Here is a 12,648-nt window from a genome sequence, read left to right as displayed (position 1 = left end):
TTGAATGACACTGCAAGTGCAATGTGACACTTAATACCATATTGCCCTTGGTGTTCACATAGCTTTTTCACTTTATCTGCCAATTTCTTCTACATATCTTTCAACTAAATCTGTTAATCATTGTGTACTAGTTCGACTTGGGAAGTACTGACCTCTGTTAAATAGTGCAGCCTACGGACCTGCGATGATCCTGTCGAGGAATTACTGAACTATTTTATGCAACTGTTGTCATCATGTCTGTTATAACAGCTTCTATCCACTTGCTCCGAGATTTATAAGCTCACTTCTGTTTACAGACAAGTATTTCTCATTTATTTTATACTTGCACTGAAGGAATAATCTAAATATCTCATTTGAAAAAAAAATCCACAAAAACATTATCACTTGGTCTGCAAATATAAATGTCAGTTGTACGTAAATACCAGATAACTGAATGCCCCTAGGAAATATAGGCTGAAGTATTTCTTCACAGAGTCATGGCCTAAGCAAAGTGATTTGTCGAAAGACCGGCCCCTAAAGGAATACCAGTACATTACAAGCAGTACATAGATGTACGCAGAGGCTGCATCTAGATCACATTGATATCAAGTCAGATACAATTAGTCGAACCTCGTTGTGTCGAACTCGTCGATCTGGAAGAAAGTTGGGGTTTTGTGGGGTTCCGAGACATCAGGGGAATTTTATGCTTAATTTGGATACTTGGGGGCTCTTAAGTTCGACACAATGACGTTCGACTGTAGTTGCCACGAAATTGCCCATCCTTCTGTCTTTTTTGTGTTTTCTTTGTAAAACCCAAACTTGTATAATGTGAGCACAAAAACGAAGAAAGAGATCACTGATCAAAGCTTAAGAAAACTGGTAATTAGATCAGAAAGGAATATATTAATTAATTGATAAACAAATTCAGCAGGCACATACTTTGAAGTCAGGAGGATAGTGCCGGTAAATTGTGTTCACCCAGCAGACAGGTCCTCCATCTTTGCATTATTATCTTATCATGCCCTACACCTGTAAATTACAGCAGTCACACACACCACAACTTGGCTTCCAGGATAACACACTTTGTGGCTTTTTTCTCTACAAAAACGTTTAAAAAAGTTTAAAGGAATGCTTGCACTGTGTGGCACTGGTTGGTGATTTAAATGTGCAAAGTTGACATTGGTAGAAAAAGTAGTGGTTATATGTAATAGTTGTAGCCATCAATATCCCTGCAGCTGGCTGAATGAGTGAGTGAGTGGTGGGGGTTTTATACCTTAGAGATTTTACAGGCTAGTGTTGGACCAGACAAACCCGTGGGCAATGGTGTCACAACAGCCTGGATAGTGTTTGAACGTGGATACACAGTTTCATCCCCATGTTTCATCAGCTACTGGTGCACCTATCCCCATGTTTCATCAGCTACTGGTACACCCATCCCCATGTTTCATCAGCTACTGGTACACCTATCCCCATGTTTCATCAGCTACTGGTACACCTATCCCCATGTTTCATCAGCTACTGGTACACCTATCCCCATGTTTCATCAGCTACTGGTACACCTATCCCCATGTTTCATCAGCTACTGGTGCACCTATCCCTAGTTTCATCAGCTATTGGTACACCTATCCCCATGTTTCATCAGCTACTGGTACACCTATCCCTAGTTTCATCAGCTACTGGTACATCTATCCCTAGTTTCATCAGCTACTGGTACACCTATCCCCATGTTTCATCAGCTACTGGTACACCTATCCCTAGTTTCATCAGCTACTGGTACACCTATCCCTAGTTTCATCAGCTACTGGTACACCTATCCCTAGTTTCATCAGCTACTGGTACACCTATCCCCATGTTTCATCAGCTACTGGTACACGTATCCCTAGTTTCATCAGCTACTGGTACACGTATCCCTAGTTTCATCAGCTACTGGTACACCCATCCCCATGTTTAAACAGCTACTGGTACACCTATCCCTAGTTTCATCAGCTACTGGTACATCTATCCCTAGTTTCATCAGCTACTGGTGCACCTATCCCCAGCTTCATCAGCTACTGGTACACGTATCCCTAGTTTCATCAGCTACTGGTACACCTATCCCTAGTTTCATCAGCTACTGGTACACCTATCCCTAGTTTCATCAGCTACTGGTGCACCTATCCCCAGCTTCATCAGCTACTGGTACACGTATCCCTAGTTTCATCAGCTACTGGTACACCTATCCCTAGTTTCATCAGCTACTGGTACACCCATCCCCATGTTTCATCAGCTACTGGTGCACATATCCCCATGTTTCATCAGCTACTGGTGCACCTATCCCCATGTTTCATCAGCTACTGGTACACCTATCCCTAGTTTCATCAGCTACTGGTGCACATATCCCTAGTTTCATCAGCTACTGGTACACCCATCCCTAGTTTCATCAGCTACTGGTGCACCTATCCCTAGTTTCATCAGCTACTGGTGCACCTATCCCTAGTTTCATCAGCTACTGGTACACCTATCCCTAGTTTCATCAGCTACTGGTACACCTATCCCTAGTTTCATCAGCTACTGGTGCACCTATCCCCAGCTTCATCAGCTACTGGTACACGTATCCCTAGTTTCATCAGCTACTGGTACACCTATCCCTAGTTTAATCAGCTACTGGTACACCCATCCCCATGTTTCATCAGCTACTGGTGCACATATCCCCATGTTTCATCAGCTACTGGTGCACCTATCCCCATGTTTCATCAGCTACTGGTACACCTATCCCTAGTTTCATCAGCTACTGGTGCACATATCCCTAGTTTCATCAGCTACTGGTACACCCATCCCTAGTTTCATCAGCTACTGGTGCACCCATCCCTAGTTTCATCAGCTACTGGTACACCTATCCCTAGTTTCATCAGCTACTGGTACACATATCCCCATGTTTCATCAGCTACTGGTACACCTATCCCCATGTTTCATCAGCTACTGGTACACCTATCCCCATGTTTCATCAGCTACTGATACACCTATCCCCATGTTTCATCAGCTACTGGTGCACCTATCCCCATGTTTCATCAGCTACTGGTACACCTATCCCTAGTTTCATCAGCTACTGGTGCACATATCCCTAGTTTCATCAGCTACTGGTACACCCATCCCTAGTTTCATCAGCTACTGGTGCAGATATCCCCAGTAGGACACTGGGAGACACTGGGAGACACTCACTGGATGATCAAACCATGTGAGGGGTGGTGGGGTAGCCTAGTGGTTCAAGCATTCGCTCCTCATGCCAAAGACCAAGGTTCAATTCCCCACAATGGGAAAATATGTGAAGTCCATTTCTGGTGTCCCCGCCATGACATTGCTGGAATATTGCTAAAAGCGGCGTAAAACCAAACTCACTCACTCTCCCACTCACTAACTCACTCAAACCATGTGTCCAACACAACACATACACTCATACATGGCCTGCCCCCCACACTTAGATCCACCTATTACATACCACACACCAAATCATGATCCTTTGAACACTCACTGGATTATAATATTTATAGAAACTTCCATTAACATTCTCACATAAAAAATGCCCCTTGTTCCCATGAGAATCTTACAAGAAGATTTGACTGTAGAACGAAGGCAGGCATACTGCAAGCACCTGCCGCCTGGCCAAGTGTTTATGTATTTGGCAATGGAAGTGTACCGCCTTCCGAAAGACAATGGCACTTCTACTATTGTTTCTTCATAAATAGCTGCCACATGGCACAACACTCCAATGCTCTCCGAAAGTCATTCTTTAAATTTGTCCAAATAAATCGACTCCAGGGAGTTGGCTCAAGGGACGTCATTTTACACAACCTTCGACCCGACATCGCAAAGTTTACGTCAGCGAATTTCAGCGTAAACTTGTCGGTATTGTTCTGGCAGGATGGCCAAATAGCAGTAAGTTATGTAAACAAATACTTGTCTATGTAAAACAATACACATTTGATGCACATGCGTGGAAATTATTAATAGAGGTCTGTGGTAGAGGAAGATTATCGCATAAGACATGTGTTTTGTGAATGATTTCCGCTGTCTCAGCATATATGCCACTTCCTTTTCTGTCTACGGGGTTCGGAGAGACCCGATCATATTTACCGGAGAATATCAAGTGCAGATTTCAGTCTAAACACACAGTTGTAGTCGGTGATGTGCGAGAGCAGGCCCACAACATTTGTCATGCCGTGATTAATGAAGTGCACGTTACGTAACAACAGAAGGTCCCCCCTGCCAGACAGATGCTGCCCCCGACCTGTGTCCTTCCCCCCCCCCCCCCCCCCCCCCCCCCCCCGATTTGTGGGCCACTGACACCAGCTAGACATACTTCCAGGCTTACATTATATGCATGTGCAGACTTGGAGACTGTGCTTAGTTTCCCATTAGGCTCCGGCTTTACACTGCCTTTCAGCTGTTACCGGGTTGAGGGTGGGGTGCGGGGGGGGGGGGGAAGTTATTAGAAAATTATTTGGGCATTTATTTGCAAATTTGTATACCTGATTAACTTGGATCTATCTATCCTTCACTCTTACTATAAATTATCATTCATCAGTTGGTCTTATTCTTGATAGTTCATCAGTCTAATGGAGTTATATTCAATATTTTGAGAAAGTTATTTGAAAATATAATATTTTATATGCAAAGTGTGAGGCAGGGTAACAACAAGTACCATCTCTTGACGTCTTTTGGTGTGATACAGCCAGGGTTGGACCTTCTACGACTTGTACAGACACAGACACTTGTACAGACAGACACAGACTGACACAGACACTTGTACAGACAGACACAGACTGACATAGACACTTGTACAGACAGACACAGAGGGTAGTCCTACCTTTGATGCATGTTTTCCGCCTCTTGAAGTTGAGTACTGTGAGATTGGATGCTGAGAAGATGCTGATGTTCATCTGGATGATGACATCGACCTGGGCACTCATCTCCCCTGTGCAGGGTAGACGCACCTGGAACACTGGAACACACACCCCACCTGTACACTTTCAGCCATTCTCCTTGGAGTTAGTGAGTGAGTGAGTGTTCATTCTCTGTATTGAAATACTGAGTGTTCATTCACTGTATTTAAATAGTTGTGCAAATTGTCAAGTGACCCCCACCCTAGTATCATGTTTTCAAAGTAAGTACATTAAATAAGCTACAATTGTCGTCGTGAGGTCACCAAACTAGGATCCCCATGTCCATGCCTTGGACTTCCCAAATTATTACTGAGAGGACCCCGGACCCAGGCAAAGAGATACCTCACATAATTCTATATTTTACCCAAGCATTGAACACTGGTTCTAATGGACCAGGCATTGAACACTGGTTCTAATGGACCAGGCATTGAACACTAGTTCTAATGTACAAGGCATTGAACACTGGTTCTAATGTACAAGGCATTGAACACTGGTTCTAATGAACAAGGCATTGAACACTGGTTCTAATGTACAAGGCATTGAACACTGGTTCTAATGTACAAGGCATTGAACACTGGTTCTAATGGACCAGGCATTGAACACTGGTTCTGATGTACCAGGCATTGAACACTAGTTCTAATGTACCAGGCATTGAACACTGGTTCTAATGAACAAGGCATTAAACACTGGTTCTAATGTACCAGGCATTGAACCCTGGTTCTAATGGACCAGGCATTGAACACTAGTTCTAATGTACCAGGCATTGAACACTGGTTCAAATGTACAAGGCATTGAACACTGGTTCTAATGTACCAGGCATTGAACACTGGTTCTAATGCACCAGGCATTGAACACTGGTTCTATTGCACCAGGCATTGAACACTAGTTGACCTAGTTCTAGACAAGTCTAGGTGGCACACCATTGACCCAGCCCCCTCAGGGGGATCTAGACGTGTCTAGGTGGCACACCATTGACCCAGCCCCCTCCCAGGGAGATCTAGACGTGTCTAGGTGGCACACCATTGACCCAGCTCCCTCCCAGGGAGATCTAGACGTGTCTAGGTGGCACATCATTGACCCAGCCCCCTCCCAGGAAGTTCTAGACGTGTCTAGGTGGCACACCATTGACCCAGCTCCCTCCCAGGGAGTTCTAGACGTGTCTAGGTGGCACATCATTGACCTTGCTCCCTCCCAGGGAGATCTAGACGTGTCTAGGTGGCACATCATTGACCCAGCCCCCTCCCAGGGAGATCTAGACGTGTCTAGGTGGCACATCATTGACCTTGCTCCCTCCCAGGGAGTTCTAGACGTGTCTTGGTGGCACACCATTGACCCAGCCCCCTCCCATGGAGATCTAGACGTGTCTAGGTGGCACACCATTGACCCAGCCCCCTCCCAGGGAGATCTAGACGTGTCTAGGTGGCACACCATTGACCCAGCCCCCTCCCATGGAGATCTAGACGTGTCTTGGTGGCACACCATTGACCCAGCTACCTCCCAGGGAGATCTAGACATGTCTAGGTGGTAAACCATTGACCCAGCTCCCTCCCAGGGAGATCTAGACGTGTCTAGGTGGCACACCATTGATCCAGCCCCCTCCCAGGGAGATCTAGATGTGTCTAGGTGGCACACCATTGACCCAGCTCCCTCCCAGGGAGATCTAGACGAGTCTAGGTGGCACACCATTGACCCAGCCCCCTCCCAGGGAGATCTAGACATGTCTAGGTGGCACACCATTGACCCAGCTCCCTCCCAGGGAGATCTAGACGTGTCTAGGTGGCACACCATTGACCCAGCTCCCTCCCAGGGAGATCTAGACGTGTCTTGGTGGCACACCATTGACCCAGCTCCCTCCCAGGGAGTTCTAGACGTGTCTAGGTGGCACATCATTGACCCAGCTCCCTCCCAGGGAGATCTAGACGTGTCTAGGTGGCACATCATTGACCCAGCTCCCTCCCAGGGAGATCTAGACGTGTCTAGGTGGCACACCATTGACCCAGCTCCCTCCCAGGGAGATCTAGACGTGTCTAGGTGGCACACCATTGACCCAGCTCCCTCCCAGGGAGATCTAGACGTGTCTAGGTGGCACACCATTGACCCAGCTCCCTCCCAGGGAGTTCTAGACGTGTCTAGGTGGCACATCATTGACCCAGCTCCCTCCCAGGGAGTTCTAGACGTGTCTAGGTGGCACACCATTGACCCAGCTCCCTCCCAGGGAGATCTAGACGTGTCTAGGTGGCACACCATTGACCCAGCTCCCTCCCAGGGAGTTCTAGACGTGTCTAGGTGGCACATCATTGACCCAGCTCCCTCCCAGGGAGTTCTAGACGTGTCTAGGTGGCACACCATTGACCCAGCTCCCTCCCAGGGAGATCTAGACGTGTCTAGGTGGCACACCATTGACCCAGCTCCCTCCCAGGGAGTTCTAGACGTGTCTAGGTGGCACACCATTGACCCAGCTCCCTCCCAGGGAGATCTAGACGTGTCTAGGTGGCACACCATTGACCCAGCTTCCTCCCAGGGAGATCTAGACGTGTCTAGGTGGCACACCATTGACCCAGCTCCCTCCCAGGGAGATCTAGACGTGTCTAGGTGGCACACCATTGACCCAGCTCCCTCCCAGTGATGATTCACTCTACAGATGAGGGACAATGTCACACCTGACGACCTGGCAGCCCTACACGCATGAATTCAGTGTAATTAATATGAAATCAATTCTAATTAGTTTACCTGACAATGTGCTAGGCACCTGTCCCTCGTTAGATATATTAGCCTCCGGCAGCATCAGCGCTCGGTCATGAAGCACGGTGAACTTCATTCTGTAGAACATCTGCAAAGACAACAGAGGAATGAGGTAATCTTATATAATCAACAGTGCAACAATTTGTACAATGAGACAAAGGCACACCTACAATTTGTACAATGAGACAAAGGCACACCTACAACTTGTACAATGAGACAAAGGCACACCTACAATTTGTACAATGAGACAAAGGCACACCTACAATTTGTACAATGAGACAAAGGCACACCTACAATTTGTACAATGAGACAAAGGCACACCTACAATTTGTACAATGAGACAAAGGCACTCCTACAATTTGTACAATGAGACAAAGGCACACCTACAATTTGTACAATAAGACAAAGGCACACCTACAATTTGTACAATGAGACAAAGGCACACCTACAATTTGTACAATGAGACAAAGGCACATCTACAACTTGTACAATGAGACAAAGGTAGCTAGCTATCTTATAGATGTGTACGTTATAAGTTCCTTGCATTAGAATGACTGGGAATTTTCCATGTTCCACAGTCAGGAGTATCACACTGGACATTGTACATATTACACTACGGCGGCGATGGAGTTGACTGGTGGTTAATGCGTCCACTCGGCACAGCGAAGGCCCGGGTTCGATACCCAACATGGGTACAATGTGTAACGCCCATTTCTCGTGTCCCCTGCCATGATATTCCTGGAATATTGCTAAAATCGGCGTAAAAATCATATTCACTCACTCAAATATTACACTGCCACTATCTCATCATATCTCCAGAAATCCTTTAAATAATTCATCTTTCAAGATATCTCAACTTATAATGGCACAAAAGTTAACTCTCTGTTCACTGCGTTTTAAATATGATGATGTAAAGCCATATTTCAATTTGTTTTTCTGAGACTACTCCAGATATTCTGTCAGTGACCTCCCAGTCCGTGTTCCTGAAGCAGCTAATGTCTTATTAACGACAATGTCTCCTTCAATCCGATGTCTGCCATGCAATGCCTTACAACTGACATCTGATGACAATCAAAATGTTGGACGATACTATTTTCCTGATCAGTTGACCTGAAAATATTTTACGAGGAGATGATCACTGAATCTGCAATAAAATCAACTTGACAGCTCATGAAACTCGCTCATCTGGGAAAACTTCACAAATGCAATAGTCTGCCAGTGTTTGGAAGTTTGCTTGTCAATTTCACGGTTTGTGATTTTTTCACTGAAGGCTGTAGGCATACACTCAGGAGCAGTATTCCGTTAGGATGAAAACATGCTGTGTTCCTCATCACTTCTTTCGACATTATTGTCAAAACGTCCATTATGGTATCATATTTATGTATTCTTTGAACACAGGTGACACAGACAGGACACAGCCCATGTGACAGGTAAGTGAGGGAGTCGGCAGTTTCAGGCAGTCACTGTCCACATGTAACTTTCCAAAAGGGGTTTGTTGGCAATGCAAGGTCATGTAGAAGTGGCACAAATTAAGTACCGTCATACCTATTGATACGTAAGGTAGGCACATTGTGACATCTCCGGTATGTGGGTCCCACAAATTCTTTTCCAGAATCCCAAACAAAACTTTTCTATCTCTTCCTCACTCAACCTCAAATCCATAATTTACTAAGGAAAGTTGTAAATCCATAACTTACTAAGGAGAGTTGTAACCAAGTGAATGAATGCCATAATCAGCAACATTCCAGCCAGGTCACAGCGACCTGTAGGTCTTGGTCAGACAAACAAGTGGTCGACAGCATGATCACAGCCCCACGCTGTCTGGATACGACGACAGACAATCAGTCGAAACAACGAGCCTGACCACCCAGCTCCAACTTTCTTTATATGAGCATGGAATCTGAGCTAGAAACCCCAAAGGGTCTTCAACCAAAAGCTACATGAGAGAGAGTGTCCACTAAGCCGGCACATACTACGACCCGACCCGACCCGACCCGACCCATTTGGCCAGCCACGTGGGAAATAATTGTTTTGAAAGACAATCATGAATGAGTTACATTTCAAAACATGTACCTGTGTTCTCATGTCAACATTGGTCAAGGGTGAGAAGATTGCAAACCTCCCTTGCAAACACAACCTATATTCATAAGAAACATATTCCATGCATGTCCTGCGGAAAGTGGGACAAGGTGAAGGTCAGCCCAACAATGTCTACTTACGGCCGGTTGTTCTCTCAGCCTCTGCCATGTGAAGTAGATTTCGTCAATGTCCGGCGGAAGCGGCAAGTTGAAGGTCAGGGCGTAGTTGTTAATGATGCCATTTCTCACGTAATACAATTCCGCAGTTATACCTGAAATTAAACAATGATAAATAACACTGATGTCAAATTACATAAAAAACTTTTTTTCAGAGATTATTTAAAACCAATTCAATGTATTGTTCTGCATATTATACACAAACAATACACAAGCATGTTCATGGTTATAACATTAAAACAATCCGAATAAAAAAACAAAGAATAACATCCAGTCTAGACAATGTATGCTATCTTGTGATTGATTATAGAATCAATCATTTCAGACAAGATGCGTTTATTTTCCACTACTGTCATTCCTCATTAATAGCCCATCGGCAAACTATTGAGGAATAAACCTGCTGGGCCCTGTACGGCTACCTCATAGAGGTAATATTGATTACAGAATATACCTATACTGACCACCAGAAGTCCTGAAACAACTGCCAGGAACTATCAAAGACTTCTGGCAGGGGAGGACTGTCACATGACTGTCACATGACCATCTAGTATCATGGCAGCCTCATCTTTTCATCCAACACAAATGATGCATGCCATTGTGACCGCTGAATCCCCAATCTTGTCTGTGGCACAGCTGGTTGCACCAGCTGGCCAGGAACCTCCCCCAAGACAAGAACAGTCCAACCCTGCTGAAGACTATACATCACGGCAGACAACCCATTACATTCAGTCAACACTTTTTGTCCCCAAATCCTGAAAGAGGATTTTTTTTCCTCCAACCCCGAGTCATAAACAAGGAGGCTAGTTGGTTGCTGTCCCTGACTTAGGACTGAAGTCATTGTGACAGTTTTAACATGTGTATCATTGCCGCAGAATGTTGGCATGTCACCGATGGAAACCAGTTGACAAAATAACTCCTCGTGATGCTTTTACCATGTCTTGTTTAGCCAGAAACTTGAGAATGCCTTTTAAAAAATATGCAAAACACCTGTTATTTTCTTAGCAATTGAAAAGTCATTTCACTGCAACTGAGATGAGAATTGATTTGAGGGGGCAACCATTCCCTACAAAATTGGATGTCAAAATGTTGATATATGAGAGCCAGGGAACCCCGGGTTGGGCTTCCTTCTCCAGAACACTGCTGTAACGGCCATTTTTATAAAATAACCTATTTAGAAGATGTGCATTGCATCATGGGATTATTAACAGGGCATGTGATTTACTATGCCCTGCGCAACTGTCAAAATAGGAATCTCCCTGTAGCCAATGCAGCCAATCAAAGTTTATTGAGATAGTGAATCTGTAGCATGGAGAACAGCACAAAGCAGCGACTCGACTGAAAATGGCCCAATCCCTGGCAATAAAGGAATTATATCTCTGCATGCAGAATGTTAAACGTGTCAAACGAAGACCGTAGTAACAGCTTTCTGATTAATTCTCTAAACAAAGTACAGTTTAAAGCTCAAATTTATTGCAAATGAGGGCCTGTGTGAGCCAATATAATTTTATATGTTTTTATAATTCTGCGACTGAGTGAAGCGTTATCATGCAAGACACTCAGTAACGAGAGGTCTGGGTTTTCCCATCATGCCTTGTACTCACACAGATCGCCATGTGAAGCTCGTATAAAACGACAAAACCCCCACTAACTGCCTGATGAGGTCTACGCTATGTAGCGCCCTGCTGTAGAGAACAGGAGTGTCAACACCAGGCTATGACCCTTTCCATAAGATATTTGTATATACAGATGGCCCAGAATTGAAAATAGGTTTGCACAAGAATTAAATAATGGCAAGGCAATAACTTCCTGCTATAAATCACCAGCGACAAAGTGTTATGGCGATGCAATACGGAAACCTTCCCGGCTACTGCCATGCATGTCTCCTCAATCTTCTGATGAAATATGATTCAGTTTTATCGCCAACAATGCATTTTCTCATCAATTTATTCAATAAAATCAAATTTGTCTGCCATCCTTTCATTCCACAGACTGTTATCTTTATTGATTATTTTATTGACAGTGCCTACAATGGAGCCTGAAGTCCCCTGTCGGTGCAACTTACATGGTCTCCTTTCCAGAAAATCTCACTCAATAGATTCACAATCATCTCCAAATTGGGTTGAAAATTTTCACTCAATATTTTCAAACTGGTGTTTTATATGGCCGAAGGTCATGTTGCAACGATTGTTGATCTGAAGTTGATGAAGATACAGTCTAGAACACCTGCAGTCCTTCGTCAGTTTGATGTGTGACACATGCATCTCTCTGATCCATGGTGTGACAGCACTGCTCAGTGAAATAATTTAAGGCCCCAACAAGACAGTCGGGCAGGTGACCCATAAATGTTGCCTGTCCATCTTCAAAGTAACCTGCCCGCCTTTAGGTATTCTTTAGAAATAAGGGACAAATTGCGACTTGATTCAGTTGAAATATTGCAAACATTTACTTGAGAATCTATGAGGAGTTATGATAAAACTCAGAACATAAATAGTCTTAAAATTATCTGTCAGACTGTAAGTCAGGTGGAGGAAAATTTCATGCAGCCCGACAGAAAAGTCATCAGCCGCGGGCAGGCAGTTATTTGGGACACTGCTGCTGCCACCTACATAGATGTCTCTCTGACTGCTGCTGCCACCTACATAGATGTCTCTCTGACTGCTGCTGCCACCTACATAGATGTCTCTCTGACTGCTGCTGCCACCTACATAGATGTCTCTCTGACTGCTGCTGCCACCTACATAGATGTTTCTCTG

The 12,648-nt window shown here is 44.8% G+C and overlaps 1 protein-coding gene across 2 annotated transcripts in view; it reads right to left on the bottom strand.

The window, feature by feature from the left end:
- The window catches only part of LOC139441432 (tyrosine-protein kinase RYK-like), a 129,434-nt gene that overhangs the window by 58,996 nt on the left and 57,790 nt on the right, over window positions 1–12,648 (bottom strand). For both annotated transcript variants that reach the window (XM_071222344.1, XM_071222345.1), the window contains exons 2-4: window positions 9,860–9,990; window positions 7,629–7,728; window positions 4,823–4,957 (exon numbers count right to left, since the gene is read on the bottom strand). In XM_071222344.1, coding sequence (XP_071078445.1) covers window positions 4,823–4,957; window positions 7,629–7,728; window positions 9,860–9,990 — 366 coding nt within the window. The remainder of the gene's footprint in view (window positions 1–4,822; window positions 4,958–7,628; window positions 7,729–9,859; window positions 9,991–12,648) is intronic.

This window comes from Haliotis cracherodii, unplaced genomic scaffold, assembly GCF_022045235.1.
Source record: "Haliotis cracherodii isolate W230 unplaced genomic scaffold, xgHalCrac1.p SCAF_40, whole genome shotgun sequence".
NCBI lineage: Eukaryota > Metazoa > Mollusca > Gastropoda > Lepetellida > Haliotidae > Haliotis > Haliotis cracherodii.
The sequence above is the reverse complement of the archived record's forward strand: the minus strand, read 5'-3'. Positions and strand labels throughout refer to the sequence as shown.